The following is a 22,251-nucleotide window of genomic DNA, read 5'->3' on the forward strand; positions in this document are numbered from 1 at the left end:
AGAGAAGAAAGATGAAAATCTTGATTATGCAGGTCAAGATCTACAGTAAAAAGATTTAAGAACATGTCAATTACTTCCTCAAAGAAAAAAGAAAAATTGCTTTGTTATTATTATTCTATCCAACTTACTTTTCTCTACAAAGTTTCAAATTTTTTCACTTTTTACGTTGCCAAACATTTGTTGCAAGTTCTAAGTTTTTTTCCAGTACTACATTTCTTCAAAGTAAAAAGTTTTTTCAAATATAAAAAATTATAAAGCACTGAATAACCAAGGATATCAAGAATAATGGTTAATAATTACTTTACTTTTAATGTATTTATACTGTATTTTACCGTTCTCATCCTCTGGCACCATAGAAGATATATTCTTAACAAATGCAGCGTCATCGCAACAAATAATAAAATGTACATGAGCTATCATTTAAAACCACACAAATAATTTAGTAAAAATAAAATACATCCTAAAAATAGAGGGAAAAATATAATGCTGTGTAAAAAATTGCATTGTATAAAATCTTTTCCCAACGCTATTATTTGATACATAATTTATCTAAAATTATAGGATTCTGTTTCTCTGAAACTGCGTGAAATGAAAATGAAACATTATTTGGTGAATAAATCTTAAACTTCAAAAAATGGTCGGCTAAATAGTGGTGTATCCGAATGTAAGGTTAATCGCCTGTGGTTTAATTAAATAGCTGCTGTCATTGGTTGTTAATTCCTAATTAACTAAGTATAAACTTATCAACAATTATTATTATGAAGACAACGGAGAAATGATATAAAAAGTACTATTTAAGTTATACATCTATTTTTTAGTTTGTGAATTTCTACACACACAAAGCAGTGTTCCTCAATTAACAAAGCATTGCTCATTTTATAATATTTGTGAAATGTTATCGCTCAAAAATAATTTTAAAAAAATATATTAGCATGTATTTGATAAAAAAACTCTCATTGTTTAGGAAGAATATTATCTTAATATAATACTATAGACTGTAATACTAATTTAATACTACTTGAAAAACAAATTTCTCTTTCTATAGCTATAAAACTTTAGAGAAATAAAAGATGAAAGATATAAAATGAGAAATTCAAGCGAATGAGAAATACCGCTATATATTTTTTGAGCTCCTCATCAAACTTGCTCGTTCTGGAATGTTGTTTATTCGGCTATCTGGATTGATATGTGAACAGAATTATGTCATGTGTAAAATAAGAATAATGCATAGGTCAATCTGTTTTACTTATCTGACTTATCATGGAAGTTGAAATACGAAATTTGTAATCGACAAATGCTTTCTTCACAGTCCCTGACGTTTTAATAAGACTTTACGCCATTATAAATTTGTTTCCAGCACAAATCTATCTGTAGTCTTAATATGAATATAAACATGTTATTATTAAAACCAAATTAAATAACAAAATCATAGACTTATTATATCTTCATAATGTCTTCGGACAGGAAAAATTATCAAGAATATATTATCCTTACAGTTAGAGTATGTAAAAAATAACTATTAAAACATGTATAACTTGCGATTTCGTAGAACCGATAACTATTCTTAAATGTAACTATAATCGATAAATGAAGCAAATAGAGAAAAAGAAAGATTAGAGAGAGGAATACATTTCGTTTTTGCTCGTTGATTGTATAAGCTATCTCAAACAAGAAGATGCTTTTTGTTAACGAGAGAATATATATAGATGGAAGAACATAAAAAAGTTTTTAAGGAAGTATGAAAAAGTCTGTCAATAATCAATATGAGAAATTCGAATCATACATTAATCCGTTTAAAAGCAGGTAGTAAAGGTTGAAGGATGGTTTTTCAGTAAAGCATGGAAGACTGCTAGGATTTCCGAAGTATCATAAGATAACGTAAGAATGGAAAAGTTTGAGAACTCGTGGAGCTTTTGATACAACATGATGGAATAGTTACTAAAACTTAAATAACATAAGCCAGAGAAAGTTCGGTCCGGCACCGAGAAATATTAGATTATCCGAGACTATACTTCTCAATCTAACTTGGAGTAAAGAGAGAATGGAATACAACAGATTATAATGCCGCAAGACACGGAACTTCCTTTCGTGAAATCTCTCTTCTGCTGCCCTAGTGCTTATCAGTTTTATCTCGATGATATTGTATGCATAAATATAAATAATTTCTTAATAAAATTGAAATTAACTTATACATTCTTATTACGCTAGATGTTTGCAAATCCTCTTTCATAGTACGCAAAAATATACGCTCTTCTTTATAATACGCTTATATAATATCTATTCAGTTAAATCCGCGGAGGCACGCTTAGATATACATGCTTGTGCTCCCGCATATCAAGTTTCACAAAGAGAAAAAATAAGATTATATATACTCTTCGTAAATACTATTCTTCGCAAAGTTGGCAATACAAAAATAAAACAACACGAGAGTATTACTCTGGACACGAGACAATGCAGCTTTCACGTTATTTCCTGTTCTCCACTTCGTTTATAATCATGAACATCATAAGAAGTAATATAATTAAACTCACTTATATGTATGAAGTGTATGTAAAATTACTACTACGTAAAATAGCTATTTAAAAAATATTCTCGAGACATAAAGAAAATCGATTTAAATATTTATGTATTTAACGCAAAGCAGTGAAAGTGTCCAAAAGAATTCTCGTGTCCAACTTTCCAGCGATAAAATCGCATATATAATTTTTGTTTTACATTGAAATTCTAAGAGTTGCAATAAGACTTCTATATAATATACTAGACCGTTAATGATGATATTCAAAATAAAAAATTTAAGTGATTTCGCCAAAAAACTGCACAAATTTAATATTTAAATATTGGAAAATATTAATTTTATATATAACTAAAAAATATTTTACTAAATATTCTATAAAGTTCTTATGAAAAAAAGATTAAACAAAAAGATAATGAGGATTTCATCATATTTTAGAAAAGCAAAATGTGATCACATGTATATGCAAAAAAATTAATCAAAATTTCTTTTTTACAAATTTGTTCACAAGAACTTCTTTAATAAAAAAGAAATACTAATTTTTTTCGCATATAAATCAGAATATCTGTCTTTTGCGAAGTACATCGGTAACTCTTTCCTTATAATCACACTTTGTATCACTTCTTGCTTTACAATTGCATAAGTACCTCACGTACACTAACAATCTAGTACATTATCTATATTATATAAAAGTCTGTGATATTTGTGATATCAATGTTTACTCGTCTATATCTATGATTCATACGACACATTAGATCAACCAGGACTTGATTGATAAATCATTTGCGTATTGTAACGCAATTACCTTTTTAAGTTTGAAGATTCAAGCATATAATTTGTAACTTACGTTTTCGATAATCCTTCTTTTCTGTAGTCTTTAATGTGTAATAAACGAAGAATATCGAGGTCTTAATAGAATTGTAGAGCGTCTCGATACGCGGGAGGGTTGGAACCTACGGGTGCGCAATTGTAAAATCAACCTTTCCACGTGCCGATGTAATTTTTGCAGTTTGGACAGAAGTGATGAACGCTCATGAAAGCGTTCATGCAATATGGCAGGCATGAGCAGAGGCAGCATCTGAAATGAAAGAACCCGAAATCTATCTAAGCTATTTACAAGAAAATCAAAGCTATTATAAGAAAATTGGCAACAACTAAAGTTATCTCTTATATCATATTCGATTTACATAACAAATAACGTTACCTTGCAAATGTTACCCTGCAATCTATATATATTTCTAAACAAATAAATAAATTTAAGAAAAATGAATGCATACACATAATCGCAGGAATAAAAAACTTCATTGGGGATACGACCGATATAATATCCGCGAATTCCAAGTATGTGCAAAACAAGTTTTATCACTCACCCAAGTAAGCAGAGTACGATGCAGCAAATGTGAGCACTCGGCTGATGATCCGATATTGTGGTAGTTTTAATATCGGCGCGACACGTCGGACAGGTCATTTTCACTGCATTCGGTCCTATGGCATACACTGTATGGTGTTGCATGACCCGTACTTCCGTCTGCGGCACGGAATTTAACTCGGGATTGAAACGCGGCTGCGATGTTGAGTGGCTAGAGCCGGGATAAACTGACGGCGTAGGTATCGTCGTTTGATTTGGTGGTTGATGGTCTAAAATAAGGTTTATATATAAGATTTACTCTATCCTATACACATATTGCTTTTCTTTTATCGTTGGAAAAAAATAATTGAAATCAGCAACTTATATATAAAAGAAATAAGTAAAAAATATGTACGAGCAACTGATTCTTTTTGCAGATAAGAGACATTTTCTTATTTTACTACACGAAAAAAAAATTAAGTTGCTTCAATTAAACGTCAACGTCACACGGGCTGCCACAAGTATAAATAGTTAATTCAATTGGACCAAATATTTAAATTATTAAAATAATTATCTGATGTTTTTTGTTCATTAAAATTGATGTTGCATCAATCACTGATTGATGCAACATCAACTGCTGTTGATGTGACAAAAAATCATGCTTATTGATACATCATTTTTTCCGTGTACAAGTTTTGGAATGTGAGTTTTACGTTTCAATTTAATTTTACATTATCGAAAAGCGTTATCAAATCCGCTTTGTGCATCAAGACATTACATGGCATGGGCATTTGCACTGGCGCAGTTCCCAGGGGATACGGTGTGGAGACAACTGGAGGGTGCGTAGGTGCTCCTCCTGCGTTAGCTATGGCTTCCTCATAAGACGGCGGAGCCAATGGTAGAGGAGCCGAAGGTTGGGCCGCAGTAAAACCCACGTTCTTCTCCATTTTTTCCTAAAAAAGTGACAAAATTTCAGTTAACAATAATATTACATCAAAATGCTAATATACATTAAAACACCAAAGCTATATAAATTATTTTTCTTCATAAAATTAAAAGTAATTTGAAATTTTTCATCAGTTTATAATTTGGTTCTCTTTGCCGTTGTAATTTATGAAATTTATATAAATATAAATAGCAATCTGTCTTTCTATTTATCACTAGGTAAACATGTATCATCACGCAATTGAAATTCTACGCGATATAAAAATTAACGGTGTAGCTAGATATTGAATAAACAGTTTTATAAATTTCACGATTCGTTTTCGTATAATTGTAATAAATGGAGAAATCGACCGATCCATTGTTTCTTTAGTTTCTACATGCGTCGCAAAAAGATACGCGAGGATAATATTAAATAGCATACTTTATCTCTCGCTAAACGTCTTTATGTTTGCAATAAAATGCCACGCAAGCATGTCACAAAGCTGCGCAAATTTATTAAGTATGACTTCATCCGCAAAAAACCGAATGGAATTGTCAAGCATCATGGTCGCCCATAATTTCTTCAGTGCATATGATCATATTACTTTTTTTTCCCCGCATATGTATAACTGGACATGTTAACGTTGATGCGTTTAAACGAGTTTCTCGGAAGATTTATACATAAGGAAATGCATATTTCGCGGTATTTCATCGACTTTATATACACACGTTTATGCAAGTAACACAACAATATAACAAGGTCAATCGATCGCATAAATTAAGGCTCATAACTATTGCAATTACGTTATTATTATGCCGCTAAAGAGCTTTATTATCAAAGTCAAATCTTTTCGCGCAATACTCGCGATGTTAAATATCTTCAAATATTGAGAAAATAACGTTTTTATTATTTCATTTTAAAACATAAAATCTAAACGTCAGCGAGTCTTGTCATTTAACATCAAATAAAAATTGCGCTTTAAAAAATTTCTTTGCTCAAAGATAATAATTACTGACAATTAAGATGTTCAGGAAACAGGAGGTTCCGCATTTTTTTACAAGAAGAAAGTGTGACACAATTATCTGCAGATATAAATACAGAAGACTTTATATATGCTTTGATTTCAGGATTCAGAGTGATATTACGTCAGGAGACTCTGTCTACGTAACGTAAAACGAAAAGGTCTGGGAAACGTGGAAAATTGCAGGGTGTCAAGATAAAAAGATCATCGCGGCACGTAACGAGACTCGCAATATAATATTTAAACGTAAATAACGAACGAGCACACATTTATGCGCTGGCGCGCGAATAGAAAGTTGGGCGGATGTTAAGTAACAGAGGCACGATATATATTTGCCAGCGGAGCCGTACGTAGAAAGCCTAGGATCCCGAGTGCACGCTCATGCCTCGTAATACCTTGGACAGAGAGATTACGATATCTTAGTTCTAAAGCCGATCCGTTTGATAAGCGCGAATTCATTTATGCTGCTGCGCCTGAAACATAATCTGCATTAACGTGATGCGATAAGCAATTAATAATAAGCTACATAAAGAGTATCTCAGAGAGAGTCTTCCCACCGTTTCATCTGTAAATTTTTTCGACTTTAGAAGAAATTGAACTATCGAGCAAAGTAGATATTTTAGTAATTAAAATCGATAATTTTTCATATAATGTACAATACGTATTATTAAATGATATCCATCAAATTTTAAATGCAGGCTCTCTCATATTTCTGCGTATTTACGTATAATTATTTTAGAAAAAAATTATAAATCAACAGAAAATCTTTTACAAAAGGATAATTTCTCTTTCTCAAATATCATATCGTTGCCAAGCGAAAAATGGATTATTGTTTCAATCTCCGCCGTTTCCGCGTAATTTAATGCTTCCGCTAGGAAATGGAAAACTACGTACTTCATTAGCGCACACTGAGTCAGATTTTAAAAGGAGCCTCCATGAAATTGTAATGCGTTTTTAATTGATAGGCGAAACGCGAGCTTATTATACGGAACCCGTTACAGATAAATTTCCTTTCGCTGAAATGTTTCCGCGTCGTGATTTTCCCGGAGCATCTATACGATCGCACGCTTGTTTCTGATCGGATAAGAAAGAAACAATAAACTAAGTATGTGCAATACGGATATAATAAAAGTGAATACTCTCCTTGCTTGTTCTAAAGTTGAAATAAGATAATAAAATCATATTAATATGTTATATAATTTAATTAAATTAATCTTATTTAAATTTAATTCATTTATTTTAATGCTTTTTCTTAGAAAATTCTACAAAATTTGTAACGCTATATTCTTTTACTATAAAATTTTCCTTTAAATAATTCTTTGTGAAAATTATGATATCTGTATTATATTTTGAGTATTTTATATATATTTCTTAAATTATTATTGTAAAAGAAAATTTAATAAAAGTATATGCTAATCTATTCTACATTTGTTTATATATATATAGACAAATAAAATTGATACATTTTTATAAATAATTATAAATATTATTTATAATTGATAAATATAAATTTATGTTATCATCTATGTTATATATGGAATATTATATAGGTATCTATAAAATATACCCTAAATATAATATAGAACCTATCATAAAATTTTTGCAAAAAATTATTTAAAAGAAAATTGGCAGTAAAAAGTACACGCATATTATTGGCTTTGTAGAATTTTATGAAGAAAAAAAAAACAAAATTAAATGATAAACTTAGCTTATGATTTATTAACGGTTATCTGGCTCATTACCAGTCATCAGACTTTTTAACGTGCGTCATCTGAATTTCAAATAACAAGCTTTTTCGAATTTCAAATTCTCCTTCTCATAAAATTCAACCAAATCGCTGACAACAACAAAAAACACATGTTTATGTAACAAATTGTATGCAAGAAAATTAAATTTTATGATCGGCGACAGGAATTAACCTTTGTAACTCGCTGACAGATAAAATCTCGATTACTTACGAGCATACAGATAGGTCCTTCATAAATAATTTACATACACGCTCGGCGCAGACAATACGTCGCGAGTCCGTCAAAGCTCCGTGCGAAATAGGATTCCCCGTCTCCCCGACACGATTGACGCACGCGATTAACTCCAATTAACTCGCGCGTGTCCCGATCGAAGATGATTTGAGCATCGCGGACAAGGTAAGCTGGGTGAGCGACGCGCAAAAAAGGGGAATGAAGACGGGAGACGCTTCGTCGCGCTCTCGCAGGAGTCGCGGGAAGAACGACTCCTCGGCCAGGCAGCGGCCACGGTACTCACCGTGTGTCCTACGTCCTACGGGCGAATTAAGCAACCGTCCACGTAATCTCGTCAGGCGAATTAGGTTATCGGTCCCTCGGCTCTCGGTCGGGCCGTTAAAAAAACGGCGACGGCCAGGCGACGGCCAGGCGACGGGGCACAAGTCGCACGCCACGGAAAACTGTCACTGTCACTTGAGCCACTCCAAGCCACTCGCGCGTTTGTCCCTCGCGTGCAGGCGGAGAGAACGAGAGCGAAAGGAAAACGTGCGGACTGCGGCGGAGTACGGGAAGGAAAACCGTCGGTCGCGATCAGCAGGAGTATATCGAGACGACGATCGAGCGAGACTGACCTCTCGCGAGCACTCGCGAGACTTTAAAGCTTTCCACGCGTCGGTAACGTCACGTGGGGGCACGCGTTTACCAATCGCAGCTGATAATACCGACTTAAATAGTACTGATGCCCGCCACGTTTGAATTTGTCGGAAATGCAAAAAGTCTTTCATGCGAAATCAATAAAAATAATACATATATACATGAGTTGTATATGAAATAGTATGAATTATATATATTACTTTAACATATAATATATATTAATTTTATGTAAGTCTTGTATGAGAAGAAGTTATATATTATTTTTTATCGGTAATTGCCTTAATTAACTTGACAGAAAGTATAACAAAAAATATAGCAGGATATGCATATGTATTTCTGGATACGAGTTATGTGGCTTGTTTTTAGAGCAACAATCCTGTTCTCAAGAAATTAGGAATTCAGATTGCGAACGATGACGTACAACTTGCATTGTTTCGCGTTGTTTTAAAGGAGATATTGATCATTTATATGCATATGCAATATGCATATATATTATATGCGTACATATCGTACAGTTTATTTAACATAGATATTACAAAATTAACATTATTAAAGGTCCTGTATTCTCGGCCTTCTGGTCGTCCTTGCTTTTTGTTCCGTTGTTTGTAACGGTGACGATATCAAGCCGATCAAAGTGCAATCTGCTTCGAGAAGAGTTATATCCGTCGCGGCACCTAAGAACTTGGAGGAAAGCTCCAAGTCTTTTACTCTTAACCGAACCCTTGATCCTCTCACATAGTATCTGAAATAAAGAACAAAATTAATGAATAATATTAAAGATAGCATTAGCCTTTGAAATACAATAAATATCATTGAACAAGATGTTAGGCTTGTTTATTTTGGCTAAACTTCATGCACAGTTCATCTTTTCTCTTTTTCTCTTCAACGTGAAAAGAAAAAGAGGAAAGATGAACTGTGCAAGGAGTTCAGTTAAAATAAACGGGCCTATAGTTTGAAAAGGAACGGATTCAGGCACACGTACTGTCCATTCTTGATAGGTTTCTGACAAACGCAGTGAAACTTCCATCCGAAATCAATGTACAAGTCATTGCCGACCACGTGAAATATCTCACCAGTTACAACCTTCCCTTCGGGGTCCCCCAGCTGGAAAGCAAAATTATGTATTTAATAAAGAGCAGTTGACAAATGTCCCGATAACTGTATGCACTGTGAGACAGAGATATTTACGTCGACCAGCTTGGAGTTGCGAATCAAGGAAGCGAACGTCTGCGGCGTTTCTGGCTTTTTATCGTCAATGTGCGAGAACTTCTCGTAACTTTGCGCGAAGCCGCTCAGCTTCACCTCGGACGTAGATGCTTCTGCGTTCTCTTTCGTCTGTGTTACAGCCTCCTTCTCGGCGCCGGGCTCCACGGACGGATGCGAATCGTTACCTTGTCCTTCCGAATCTTTATTCGTGCTGAAACATCTCGTGGACGAGGAATTCACTCTCGGGACAACGAGAGATCGCAAATGCATTAACGCTTTCTCGAGGCGGTGTATCTTGTTCATGATGACAACAAAATTCTCGTTTAGTATCGTCCAGTATCCCACTCGCTCGTCACCGTCGGTGACTTTTAGGTTATAGCGACATCGAGTGATCGAGGTTATGTAAAAACATGCGCTTCTGCTGCTATTTCGGAGGAGTCGTCGTGATTAAAGAATTAACTTCAATTAATTTAGGATTGAATTAGAATTGGGGAGAATTCTTACTCAACGGTAAATGCTATTAAAAATATCTGAAGAAAAATGATTCGTTTAAATTATTATTTGTAACGTTGTTAATCTCCTTTCTGATAATGAAGAAGGTTATGTTGCAATGTTGAATAATTTGAATTCTATTATTATTTGATGTTCCAGATTATATATTCTAAAGAAAGACTGAAGCGATAATGTTGGCGCCTTCAGCAGTGTTAAATATTATAAGCAGGAACATTTCTACATCAACCCCTGTGAACCACATAATTAAATTAACCCGGTTGAGAGTGGTGGACAACAGCGAGATAGGAAAGCTAGCTATGATGGAGGGTAAACCACCGCGATGCATACACGTCTACAATAAATATGGGATTGGTTTTATTGGTGAGACAAAAAATGAATGATTATATGGAAAATATTCCTGGTTTTATAGATTCATTTAAATAAATTTATTTGAACGTATAAATTTGTTTGAACGTTGCTGTACAAATTATTCAGGAGACAGAATTTTAGTCGCGATTAGAGGCGAAAAGAAAAAGGGCATACTGGTTGGATTGAAGCAGAAACAGGCGCCGAAAGTTCCCAAGTTTGACAGCAACAATCTGGTGCTCATAGACGACAACGGGACACCTCTAGGTACAAGAATACAGGTACCCATTCCACATATACTCCGAACGAAAATGAAGGAGAAGACCCACACCAAAGGCGCAGATTATACTAAGCTAATAGCAATTGCATCCAGATTCGTGTAGTCTCACTATTGTAATATAGAAATGCATCAAATATATACATGTTTTAGTAAAATGTTAACATTGTAATTTAGTGTAAAATTCCTTCTACAAATCATAATAATATTTGTAATACAGAAGCGCACGCGTATCGCCGTTACATATCTAAATTTTTACAATTTTATTATATAATTAATATTAAATAATATTACAATTCTCGAACCAATTTTACATATGTATATATGTGTTCTTTGAGATTTTGTGTGTGTGATGTACAGAGTCTAAGTTTCATGCATTTTAGTACAGTTATTGGCCGCTCGGTGCCTATCATCTTGTATTTCAGCGATTATTTAAGTTAATTATAAAAGTTATATTTATATTACAAGATTTGATATTTTTGTCAAAAATTTTGCAAATAATTGCATAACTTAATTTTTCAATGTTAATTAGAATGTATTATTTAGTTGCGCTTTTTACTATTAGTCCCATCTCGAAAAAAATAAAATTTATAGTGGCAAATGCCTCTCTAGTTCTCGATAGCAGTTGTTTTCGATATGATTCTTATATAAGAATAGGGCATTGATTAGTACTTCGATGGTCTGATACTGGTCAGGGAAGCATCTTTACTAATTCCTACCATCTTATTTCTAATTTCATTACCACATGATTCAATTTCACTCATTTTCTCACTCACAATCAGTCATGTCCTACACTCCTTCACTCACTCATACTACATCACTCACTCACATACACAGTCATACATATAATATTAAATCAATCATGCATTTAAGAATTTGAATTGACTGTCATTTATATAAGTCAATTCAATAGGTCAGCTAAAGTGCAAATGCATATAAAACTAACTATAAAACTAAGTTGTAAATATATGTATATAACTCTCCCTTCGGGAGTTTAAATGTTGCAAGGATATCGGGCAAATATTCATCCATGACATCCCAAAAAAATTAACACCATGACATCAGTATTATAATTTCCCATGGCACAACTAGTCATTATATGCACTGTCAGAGATGACGCATGTACGCATATAAAAATTACATGATTGAGAAGGAAATTGTAATATTATAATATGTTACTGTTACTTAGTTTGTGTTTGGTAGGATCCTACTCTAATAACTTACTCTAATAACTTACTCTAAGAATATAAATAGTATATACTTATAGTGTACTTATAGTGTATATAATGTACAGTCTAATCTAATTACATTAACAGATAATAATCAGGGGAGTGGTTTACGCTTAAAGTTTATTACACGTATACTGAACCAGTAACGTTGACCACCTCTTTTTTACAAAATTTAAGCTATGTCTTTATTTTTTTAACATTAGTTACAATAAACGGGGAACATTGTAATAAATTTAAGAAATTAGAAACGTTCAAAAACTGTCCGAAAATAGATACGACATCAAAAAGTGAATCAACCAAGTGCTTGATTATTATCAACTTATAACTAGTGCTAAATGAGATAATGCTTCTTCATCAGATTATAAAGCAATTAAGGTTTAGAATTACAAAGAAAATTTATCATAGAATTATCATCAATATTATTATATTAGAAAGATGGTTAGATCATTTTTAAGTTGACGTAAGACTTCCAAATAAACTGTTCTGCGCAGTAACGTATGTATAGTCATCCGTTGCATGCCCTTTTAAGTATGACTAATGTTATTTGTATTTAAGCTATCGCTTTAAAAAACTGTGTGCGATAAAGGAAAGTAATTTTTAGGTAACACTAAGTGTTGTAGATTTTGCCATTGGTATCGTTATTGGTTCTCGTTGTGATTTGTGAAATACCTAACAGAAAATTCCAGGCAGTGATTTTCAACTTGATCATATAATTTCGACGTCTTTACTTCTCGTATGTATACTTATCTATGGATGTGAAAATTTTTCGATCACTAACATACATATAAATAAATAATAAATATATATCTTATAATAATTAACGCAGGATTAAATTTATGATTTATTATTGCATATTATGTTCTAAATACGAATGAGCATATTTATAGTGTATATAATATACAGTCTAATCTAATTACATTAACAGATAATAGAGTCAGGGGAGTGGCTTATTACGCTTGAAGTTTATTACACGTATACTGAACCAGTAACGTAATGCAATAATATATTATTGCCACGAAACAAGATTTTTTTTACAGTTATTACTCGATGGATAATCAAACGGATCGATAATCAACCCGGATGATAATAAAATTACAATTTATTCTAATTAAAATATAATTGAATATTATCATTAGGCTCTAAAACATATGTATATGTATATATGTTTACGAAATAACAGGATAATAATAAATCCCAAGATTAGTAATTATAAGTTTTAATTATATAAATTGAACAATATTGTATCGATTGTCATTGTACTAATTGCGGATTAATGAGCCCTAAAAAAAAACTTTAATCCACAAATTCGTTTCTTGTTGGACATCACTGACGCGGGTACGTATCACGCAGCATACGTGAAATATCGAACGCATGACGCGTTACGTAGATACAGTTTCCCTTCTATATTCTGCATGTATCGAATTTTGACAGCACTGACGTACGACGCCGAGTTGTCGAGTTTCTCGCAGTTCCTCGAGACCTCGAGTGCTGTCACGTTCGAGGGACGCTATGTGTACTGCGACGCCTTATAATTATGTGTTGTATATATAATAATACGTAAAAATTCAACGTTGTTATCACCTTTGATAAGATGACGCTTTGATCGATGACGTGTTATCAAGCAGATAACAACCTCGCTGTTACTGTCTGTGCTCCACTGTGCTCCCGGAAATTATCATTCGTGAAATGTGTGACAGCTCCCCGTAAGTACATTCTTTGCATACAATTATTGTACATTGTTGTACATCCTTATCGCGCATATAATAGCACCGTCTATATTTTTTTTACATTCGCATTCCGAGCGATAAGGATGTGGTAATTAAACGGACAAGCGTTAGTCTATTTATGTAAATTGCAAATCCGCTGTCTTACGTCTTTTTTGGCGTCGTGCGCTTGGCAAAGATCTTCAAAGGTCTATAGGCATACGCAAGCAAGTTTAGAATTAAACTGAATGTAAATAAATCCCAGGCACATATTTCCGTTCAAATTTCATGTCCAAGTAAGCACAGAAATATCATGTAAATTTGAAATAAAACCTATAGACAATCAAGGTTAAGGTATAGGCTTTGTTCTTGTCATAAATAAATTCTTCGTACATAGAATAGAAACTTCTCACATAATTATATGTATAGTTTCTTACACAATTCCCAGTATTCGATGTGTTATCAAACTGTATCTATTATCTTATCTTTAAGAACTGCTATCTATCTTTGATTGAGAGTAATCTTTGTAGTGTTATACACTGGTAATTAATAAAATTAATAGTAAATTGAGGTCAAATTAATGATAATTATTAAAGTTGTAAATATAATAATCGTGACCTCTCTCTTGAATATTATATCATGCTATACACTTTAGCTTGACTCACCTTATAAGTAATAAATTATGTTTGTTTAGGTAAAATTTGCTATGACAACAGAGGTGGGACTCTATACATAAGAAAGAAACACTACATGGTACCTTTCTGTATGGTATCGCAAAATATGCGAATTATAGAGATATTCCCATAATTTTGATGACCAAGGCTGTATAGCTTATTTGTGAGTTATGCTGCAAGTTGAAGTCGACACTTCTTGCATCAATTCTAATAACTTATTCAGAAGGCTTTGTATATTTTCAATGGCAAAGTGGTGTACACAGTATTTATAGTCTACAATATTTGTAGATATTTCAACACGACCCACTGATAATTTGTTGAAAGTATTTTCCATCAAGTTAAAATCAAAATGGCTAGTGGATGGAAAATTTTTGGCTTGTTGATGTACAAGAATTTGATAGTGCGCAAAAGGCACTGGCGTTCGGCGATATTCCTACAAGCTTTAGTACCCATTGTATTATTCGCGTTACTTCAAGCTTTGCGAGATTTTAGTGTTCAACCTCCAGTTGTGGTGAACCAGAGCACGTACTATCCTATAAATACGCAAGACGAGTTGATGAGGAAACTTGATAATGATTTACATAAAGTGTATTATGTACCAAAAAATCCATATACGGAGAAGATCATGGAGTCTGTCAGATATTGTCTTGTACTGCTGCCTAAAAGTAAGTATTACTTGAAATGGTGATTGAGGAATGTATGTAGTGTCTTTTAACAGCTTAAATAACATTAACGTTAATTATATTCTCTTTATTTTATAGGTATGGAAGGTTTTGTTAATGAGACTGAAATGATAAATACTTATACACGTTCTCAGGCACAAAATCCAATAGTTTCTGTGGTGGCAGTTGTTTTTGAACAATATAACGAACCCGCCATAAAATATAAAATAAGACATTCGTGGGAGATTCCAAATGACTTGTACCAAAGCGTGTCACATGGTGAACATATAAGTTCGTCACCTACGGTATATTTCGATATGATTCCATTTACGCAAGTTCAAATATGTTTAGATGAAGTACTCATAAAGCAAGCAGCACCAGATTCTAACGTAAAGGTATTATAAATTTTTTAAAAAATATATGAGTATATTTTAATAATGAATAATTTATCATAAAGCTGTTTATGAAAAAATATACATATATGTTATATGTCGAGACAGATAACTGGATAACATATCACTGTAATCTGGGATTATTTTTTATCACTTTTGATGCATGTATTTTTCAGATGTCAATACAAAGAATGCCTTATCCACCTTATGTTAAAATAGATGAGGCTGATGTGATGTTACGTAAAGGAATTTCTCAGTTCGTAGTTCTGGTATTTGTGATTCCGCTTTGCATAGAAGCCAGCTATGCAACAAAAGAGAAGTTTATTGGCGTAAATGTTAGTACAGTATTATTTCTTTCTACTTTTCGTACATTCTTAATCACTGAAAAATATTTATCAATTTTGTTGTTTTCAGGTCTTAATGGCAATGAATGGAGTCAAACTGGCTTATAATTTATTTAGCTGGTTAATTACAGGGATATTATTCAGCACTATTTATGTAGTGCCAACAATCATATTATTTAAAAATACTTTTTCTGCAAATGTCGAGGCCTATTTGCAATATGGAAATGGGTTTATATTTTGGATCTTATTTACCACAGTTGTTACTCATCTTATAACATTTGGCATGCATATTGCAGCATATTTTTCAAAACGTAAATATCGTTTTATTATATAAAATAAATATTTAAATGCATAAATTATATTCTTTATATCTCTTTATAGCACGATTTGTCACAACTGCAATAGCTATTATTTACACGGCAGTAAATTCACTTTATATACACCTGACAAGAGAAGAAATTTTTGGAGTTACACCATATTTTGGCATAATATTTCCAAATATTATGCTTCATATACTTTTTGACGAAACAAATGCTCATGAAAGCAAATGTAAGTAGTAATTTTCAACTTATTTATGTTAATTAGTTATATTAGTAACTTATTAGAGAAATTTTAAAGAGAGGATTATGTATGCATGTGTTGTCTCGCTAACCATTTTTTTTTCTTTTAGTGATTGGTATTCAGTGGAGTAATTTTTTTATATCTGGAAGAATAGAATACGGTATCTTAGGAAGTCCAGGTTTTATATTTCTCTTTTCAATTTTGGGTGCTGTGATACATTTTACACTTGCAATATATATAAATGCTGTCCTTCCCGGTAAATATGGAGTCCGACAGAATCCATTATATTTTTTGAAGGTAAGAAAAAATATGAAAGAAATAGTATGAACGAAAAATATACGTATATATGAGACAGATATTGATGTTTTTTATGCTTTTGTATTTTAGTGTATTAAGAAAAATAAAATAGCTCTCGATGAAGAAGCTGGTGAATTTGATTATGATAAGGTTAACGAAGACTTCGAGCCAGTATTAGGTAATGCGCTTACACCCGGAATACAAATACGTGATGTTAAAAAATCGTACACAACAAGTTGGTTACGAAAGTCTGTAAGTTTAAACGTGCATAAAAGACGACTATTTTAAATAAATAAGTTTACATAAATAGATGATTATGAATATTTTTGCTATATTTCAATACCGTTACATTATTACATTCCAGAAAGTCCATGCGTTAAGAGGAGTATCTGTGGACTTTTACAAAGGACAAATTACTGCTCTACTTGGACACAATGGAGCAGGCAAAACTACGCTTATGTCTATATTAACAGGTATTACATTTATGTCATGAGATGGTTTTTAACGAAAATGTTATTTTGTGGGAAATACTCATTGTATTTGTGTTCAATAGGTGTGACAAGCGAAACGGAAGGGAAAGTCTTCATAAACGATAGAAATTTAAAAAAGCACTTGAGCAGTATTAGAAATGATTTAGGTCTATGTCCTCAAGAAAATATGGTTTTCCCAGATTTGAATGTATTTGAACAAATAGAATTCTTTGGCTTGGTGAGGATAATAATAATTTTTGTAGAATAAAAGCAATCGTATCAATAATATATTAGTTGTATGTAATTTTTATGTTATGGCAACAGCTAAAAGCTAAAAATAAAACCAGAAACGAAGTCAAGGAGGATGTTAATATTTTGCTTTCTAAGTTGAAACTTTCCGAAAAGAAAGATTTTCTACCTAGCAAACTTTCTGGTGGTCAACAAAGAAGACTATGTCTCGGAATGGCACTTATTGGCGATGCTAGCGTAAGTTCTGAAATACAGATATAATGAATGATGTATTATACGAATATTATATTGATCTCAAAATAAATTTATATTTAGATCATAATTTTGGATGAGCCAACGTCGGGAATGGACCCTGAAACCAGAAGAGATACATGGGATATTATATTGGTAAGCAAATTTAATTTAATTTTTTTTATATTCATATATTTAACGGTGTGTCGCATATTTTATATACATATTAATAATTTTTTGCAGAAACTTAGAGGAGAGAAAACAATATTAATTAGTACGCATAATATGGAAGAGGCTGATATACTTGGTGATAGAATTGCGATAATGCATGCAGGTCGTCTTAGAAGTTATGGCACTGGAATGTTTTTGAAGAAACAGTATGGTATGTTATTATATGTTATTATTGTGTTTACTGATATTTAAACAAAATATATAATTTAGATAATTGTTTTGTAAATTATCATTTTTTTGCTTTAGGTCATGGGCATATAGAAGTTACATTGTCGACAAAGTCTTGGTGCATTCCTGAAAAAGTCATATGTAAATTTGATTCAAGAACGCAAGAGCTTAGTGTTGATAGTGAAAAAATTGTTTTAAATGTGCCATATACTGATTCTTTACCACAATCACTGGACAAAGTAGAAAATGAAAAGAACAAATTAGGAGTTACTGGAATAAGCGTGTCATTGATTACTTTGGAACAAGTATTTTTGAAGTGTGTATTTATTAAAATGTGTTTTGTATCATTATTTTATTACTATTTTCTTACTACTTTACTATTTGTTCTAGGATTGTGAACAAAGAAGATAATGGGAAACACCTCAATGAATTATTTACATCACCATTACCGAAAGTTACAGGCAGTGAGCTATGCATGCAATCAATATGGGCATTGCTTTGCAAGAAATTCACATATACGAGAAAGAATCTAACCACTTTTCTGCAATATGTAAATTTCTCCTTAATTGCTTTACTAATATAAAGATTATCATGTTTTGCATCATATTCTATTTTTATAAAACTTTGAAAATCGAGATTTTCTTCTATTAACATGTCTTTAACATTTTCAGCTAATTCTTCCTATCTTCTCGGTGGTTATAATGGCCTTAACTTACAATCTACCAAGCGATTCCACAGATATTGTTCCATTGAAGCTTGATATGTACAGAAATCCCAAAGTTTTATACTCGTCGAACATGGAACTTATAAGTTCAAAATATAGAGATGTTGTTCAGAAGTTCGGCGAAGCAGAGCGTGTAACTCCGGATATAAGTGTGGCAAGCGGTAAGTGCGATTATGTTATTATGTCATTTCATATTAAGCACAGTAATAAATTTGTCTGAACGATATTTTCTTTATCCATTATTCCTTTAGCTCTTCTGAATTCTTCTATGAAGAATATTGTGGAATATCGGAATAATCTTATCGTATCCGCCGAATTTAATGCCACTGAAACTAACACAACATGGGCTAACGGTTTTTATTCCGGCTTAGCACTTCACAGCGTGCCGTTAACAGTGAATCTCTTGAGTAATTCGTTCATCAAAGCTTTCGCTGGCGATGAATATTCGATTGTTGCATCTAGGCAACAATTACCGAATACACTATTATCGACCAAAATAGAAGTGCCGGAATTAGATGCGTTCTCGCGTGTCTCGATATTCTGTTCGTTCTTCTTTATTATTGTGGCACTTTTTGCAACGCATCCTTACGAAGAAACAACGACGAAAGTTAAACAACTTCAACGTATGACCGGTGTCACATCGGTATCATACTGGGGTACAATGTTTGCTTTTGATTTTCTGATATTTACGATAATTGTATTGCTAGTTACTTTAGCATTCTACATCATGGATATTATTCTTGGTCTTCGTCTATATTATGGAACAGAAATACGTAAGTCTTTATTTTAAATTATATTTAATATCTATTAATTAATATTATATTTTAATCACTTATACAAATTTTTTTCTTTTACAGTGTGCACGATATTGATTCTGGAGTTGTTTGGTATTAACGTGTTACTTTTTGTATATCTATTTAGTTTTATGAATAAATCAAGGAGTACTGTAATAACCATTTTGGCTCTCGCACCATTCGGTCTTGGTAAGCTTATAATATTTCGTAAAGATATTAAAAATGTTAATGAATATATTAAATAAAATAAATTCAATGCTCTCTTTAAAAATGCCACTAAATTATTATAAAGAGGAATAAACCTGAAAAATTATTTCAGTTGTAATACAGTATATTCTACACGGAGTAATACATAGTTTTGATTGGCTTAATTGGCTACACATTCTACAAAAGAGACTCTTCCGTCTAATTCCTTACGTAAGTTTGTTCCATGGTCAAGTATCTTTTTTCACCATAGCAGTACAAAATGCAAGGTGTCGTCGTCTACCAAATCGACTTCGCGATGTAGTTTGTCTTGCGTATCGCGATCCTTGTTGTGGTAAGATTATGCAATATTTACATCAAATGTAATTTTAAGTTCTTACGATGGAATTTATAATTAACTTCATGAAATAATTCTTTTCAGGTATGGATTGTGCAGATGGAATGTGCAAAAATCAACTTCCTTACTTCAAAAACTTTACAGATGATATGAATTTTGAAGAAAGTATACTATATCTAGCTATGACACCAATTTTGTATTTTGCGCTATTAATCGCATTGGAAGAAAAATTATTTTCAAAATTATTCAAAAAGATGGTCGGTACAAAATTAAGAAAGGGACAAGACATAATGGATGATCAAGTAAAGAAAGAGAAACTCGCAGTAGCGATAGAAATTAATAAAATTAACAGCCAAGGTAAAACAATTTTTAGTATCCCAAGAAATGATATATAAAAATTAAACATGCATAAATAATTGAATTTACGAACTTTATATAAAATATAACGAACTTATATAAAGTATAATAATGCATAATTGTATATGACTTTATGTACAGGTGATACTATGAAAGAACAATTAAAACCAGATATTACAGAGACAACTAATATTGAACTACAAAATAATGAATTACAACGTCCAATAAGTGAAGGTAACAGTCTCTTCTTAGTGTATGAATTGAGCAAATACTATGGGAAGGTAATGGCCGTGAAAGAAATCAGTTTTCGAGTGAAACCACGGGAATGTTTCGGATTGCTCGGCGTAAATGGCGCTGGAAAGAGTACAACTTTCAGGATGCTAACTGGAGAAGAAGCGTCTAATAGTGGCATAATGTACTTAAAGCAAGCGGAAATCCACTCAGACAGGACAAAGGTAATAACTTACATAGCGTTTTAATTTGTTTAGCAGTATATTGTTTACGATATAGAGTTTTTTCTTGTAGTATCTTTCTGAGATGGGATATTGTCCACAAACTGATGCTTTAATACCCTCTTTGAACGCTTTTGATCATTTACGACTGTTCGCTTGTCTTCGCGGTATACCAAAGTCCAACGTAGAGTTGGAAGTTAATAAATGGATTAATAGACTGAGTAAGTAAAGTGCGATAATAAATGCAGAATTAAAAAAAAAAGTACAGATGTAAAAATAGTGCATGTGATGAATATGAATATACGAACATGTTACAGATTTAACTGCCTGCATGAAACAGCCAAGCGGTACTTACAGCGGTGGTAATAAGAGACGCTTAAACATCGCGATGGCCCTCATCGGCAATCCCACTCTTGTTCTCTTGGACGAGCCCACAACTGGTGTCGATCCTGCAGCTAGAAGATCGCTTTGGAATACTTTGCAATCGTGTCAGGCATCAGGGCAAGCCATTATACTCACGTCTCACAGGTATTTTTTAGAGTACAAGTACTTATCTGAAATAAAAAATATCTGCATTAAGATTTTATTTAATATAATTCATTTTATTGAGTGGAATATTAAAACTACGTTGTCCAACAGCATGGAAGAGTGTGAAGCACTTTGTAATCGACTAGTCATTATGGTGAAGGGTGAATTAGTCTGCATTGGCGCAAGTCAAGAATTGAAGCAACGATTTGGAGCGGGTTATGATATTCACATAAAATTAAATCCAAACCGAACGGACGAGGATGTTAACAATATTAAGAATGTTATTGAGTCTACTCTAACGTGTGATATTAGGGATGAAAATTTGGTAATGATTGTATTTTGCTTAGAAGATCTGCAACGATTATAATTGCTTTATTTTTTATTCTTTCATCTTACTATTAATTTCTATTCATATTTTTACAGGGTTTTCTTGCCTATCACGTAACTGATTGTAATACAAAATGGGTGGAAATGTATGATACAATGAAGAGTCTAAAGCAAAGCTACAGCTGTATTGAGGATTATGCCGTTCTATCTGCAACTTTGGAGCAACTCTTTATTCAGTTTGCAAGAGGAGCTGAAATGATTGAGTCTGAGTCTCTAACTAGTCAACAAGATATAGTATAAATTGAATGCATCTTATTGGATGCAGAAATATACTTAAATATACTAAATGGATGGAAATCGAAATAACGTTAATTTATATTATAAGTTGTAAATGTTGTAAACTTTAATTAATTATATCATAATCTTGCTTGATAAAATTATTAATACACATATTAATACGCATTATATTTAACTTAATGTCAATCGTATCCTTATTATAAACTGCTTTTAAATTGTTGCAACAAAAATGTTTTATTATAATAATACGTATTTTTT

The 22,251-nt window shown here is 32.5% G+C and overlaps 4 protein-coding genes across 8 annotated transcripts in view; 2 read left to right on the forward strand and 2 right to left on the reverse strand.

Annotated features, from left to right (window-relative positions):
• The window catches only part of LOC112458362 (lipopolysaccharide-induced tumor necrosis factor-alpha factor homolog), a 10,681-nt gene extending 2,319 nt beyond the window's left edge, over nucleotides 1-8,362 (reverse strand). Inside the window, exons 1-5 of one of the 3 annotated variants that reach the window (XR_003041197.1) lie at nucleotides 8,069-8,362; nucleotides 4,639-4,813; nucleotides 3,883-4,150; nucleotides 3,360-3,590; nucleotides 7-1,375 (exon numbers count right to left, since the gene is read on the reverse strand). Coding sequence is in view for 1 of the 3 variants with exons in the window: in XM_025021963.1 (XP_024877731.1) it covers nucleotides 3,488-3,590; nucleotides 3,883-4,150; nucleotides 4,639-4,807 (540 nt within the window). In the remaining 2 variants the exon portion in view is untranslated. Of the gene's footprint in view, nucleotides 1-6; nucleotides 1,376-2,877; nucleotides 3,591-3,882; nucleotides 4,151-4,638; nucleotides 4,814-8,068 lie in introns of those variants that run through there. The other 2 variants (XR_003041198.1, XM_025021963.1) reach the window with 2 other exon arrangements.
• A 547-nt stretch (nucleotides 8,363-8,909) lies between these two features.
• Nucleotides 8,910-10,005, reverse strand: LOC112458407 (28S ribosomal protein S28, mitochondrial). Its single transcript, XM_025022028.1, has 3 exons — nucleotides 9,610-10,005; nucleotides 9,404-9,525; nucleotides 8,910-9,163 (listed from the first exon to the last, which is right to left on the reverse strand). The coding sequence occupies exons 1-3, from the start codon at nucleotides 9,928-9,930 to the stop codon at nucleotides 8,971-8,973; spliced, it is 636 nt and encodes a 211-aa protein (XP_024877796.1). The 5' UTR covers nucleotides 9,931-10,005; the 3' UTR covers nucleotides 8,910-8,970.
• LOC112458409 (39S ribosomal protein L14, mitochondrial) lies at nucleotides 9,906-10,926 on the forward strand. 2 transcript variants are annotated; one of them, XM_025022031.1, is made up of 3 exons: nucleotides 9,906-10,137; nucleotides 10,279-10,500; nucleotides 10,615-10,868. In XM_025022031.1, exons 2-3 carry the CDS (start codon nucleotides 10,311-10,313, stop codon nucleotides 10,866-10,868), a joined length of 444 nt encoding a protein of 147 aa, XP_024877799.1. In that variant the 5' UTR covers nucleotides 9,906-10,137; nucleotides 10,279-10,310. The 2 variants fall into 2 exon arrangements, with proteins under 2 accessions (XP_024877799.1, XP_024877800.1); XM_025022032.1 differs by lacking the exon at nucleotides 9,906-10,137 and having other exon boundaries at nucleotides 10,311-10,500; nucleotides 10,615-10,926.
• A 2,400-nt stretch (nucleotides 10,927-13,326) lies between these two features.
• LOC112458404 (ATP-binding cassette sub-family A member 1-like) lies at nucleotides 13,327-22,242 on the forward strand. Of its 2 annotated transcripts, XM_025022026.1 has the most exons (26): nucleotides 13,327-13,694; nucleotides 14,389-14,531; nucleotides 14,657-15,033; nucleotides 15,130-15,425; nucleotides 15,599-15,757; nucleotides 15,837-16,077; nucleotides 16,148-16,315; nucleotides 16,437-16,624; nucleotides 16,715-16,876; nucleotides 16,989-17,097; nucleotides 17,178-17,332; nucleotides 17,419-17,580; nucleotides 17,659-17,730; nucleotides 17,818-17,956; nucleotides 18,052-18,289; nucleotides 18,364-18,523; nucleotides 18,645-18,858; nucleotides 18,949-19,470; nucleotides 19,555-19,680; nucleotides 19,811-20,029; nucleotides 20,117-20,389; nucleotides 20,531-20,844; nucleotides 20,915-21,062; nucleotides 21,159-21,369; nucleotides 21,481-21,694; nucleotides 21,793-22,242. In XM_025022026.1, exons 3-26 carry the CDS (start codon nucleotides 14,718-14,720, stop codon nucleotides 21,994-21,996), a joined length of 5,010 nt encoding a protein of 1,669 aa, XP_024877794.1. In that variant the 5' UTR covers nucleotides 13,327-13,694; nucleotides 14,389-14,531; nucleotides 14,657-14,717; the 3' UTR covers nucleotides 21,997-22,242. The 2 variants fall into 2 exon arrangements, with proteins under 2 accessions (XP_024877794.1, XP_024877793.1); XM_025022025.1 differs by having other exon boundaries at nucleotides 13,328-13,694; nucleotides 14,389-15,033.
• The last annotated feature ends 9 nt before the right edge of the window (nucleotides 22,243-22,251 follow it).

Source organism: Temnothorax curvispinosus, unplaced genomic scaffold (assembly GCF_003070985.1).
Source record: "Temnothorax curvispinosus isolate PA1 unplaced genomic scaffold, ASM307098v1 QBEX01008837.1, whole genome shotgun sequence".
Taxonomy (NCBI): domain Eukaryota; kingdom Metazoa; phylum Arthropoda; class Insecta; order Hymenoptera; family Formicidae; genus Temnothorax; species Temnothorax curvispinosus.

What these genes read in the sequence shown, in the direction of transcription:
- LOC112458404 (XM_025022026.1), top strand. Translation starts at nt 14,718, where the DNA reads ATGGCTAGTGGATGGAAAATTTTTGGCTTGTTGATGTACAAGAATTTG. An exon ending in TGCAGCATATTTTTCAAAAC is followed by an intron (nt 16,078 to 16,147) that starts GTAAATATCGTT and finishes ATCTCTTTATAG; the next exon opens with CACGATTTGTCACAACTGCA. An exon ending in TCCACTCAGACAGGACAAAG is followed by an intron (nt 20,845 to 20,914) that starts GTAATAACTTAC and finishes TTTTTCTTGTAG; the next exon opens with TATCTTTCTGAGATGGGATA.
- LOC112458409 (XM_025022031.1), top strand. Translation starts at nt 10,311, where the DNA reads ATGTTGGCGCCTTCAGCAGTGTTAAATATTATAAGCAGGAACATTTCT. An exon ending in ATATGGGATTGGTTTTATTG is followed by an intron (nt 10,501 to 10,614) that starts GTGAGACAAAAA and finishes CAAATTATTCAG; the next exon opens with GAGACAGAATTTTAGTCGCG.
- LOC112458407 (XM_025022028.1), bottom strand. Translation starts at nt 9,930, where the DNA reads ATGAACAAGATACACCGCCTCGAGAAAGCGTTAATGCATTTGCGATCT. An exon ending in GCAACTCCAAGCTGGTCGAC is followed by an intron (nt 9,526 to 9,609) that starts GTAAATATCTCT and finishes TTTGCTTTCCAG; the next exon opens with CTGGGGGACCCCGAAGGGAA. An exon ending in AAACCTATCAAGAATGGACA is followed by an intron (nt 9,164 to 9,403) that starts GTACGTGTGCCT and finishes TCTTTATTTCAG; the next exon opens with ATACTATGTGAGAGGATCAA.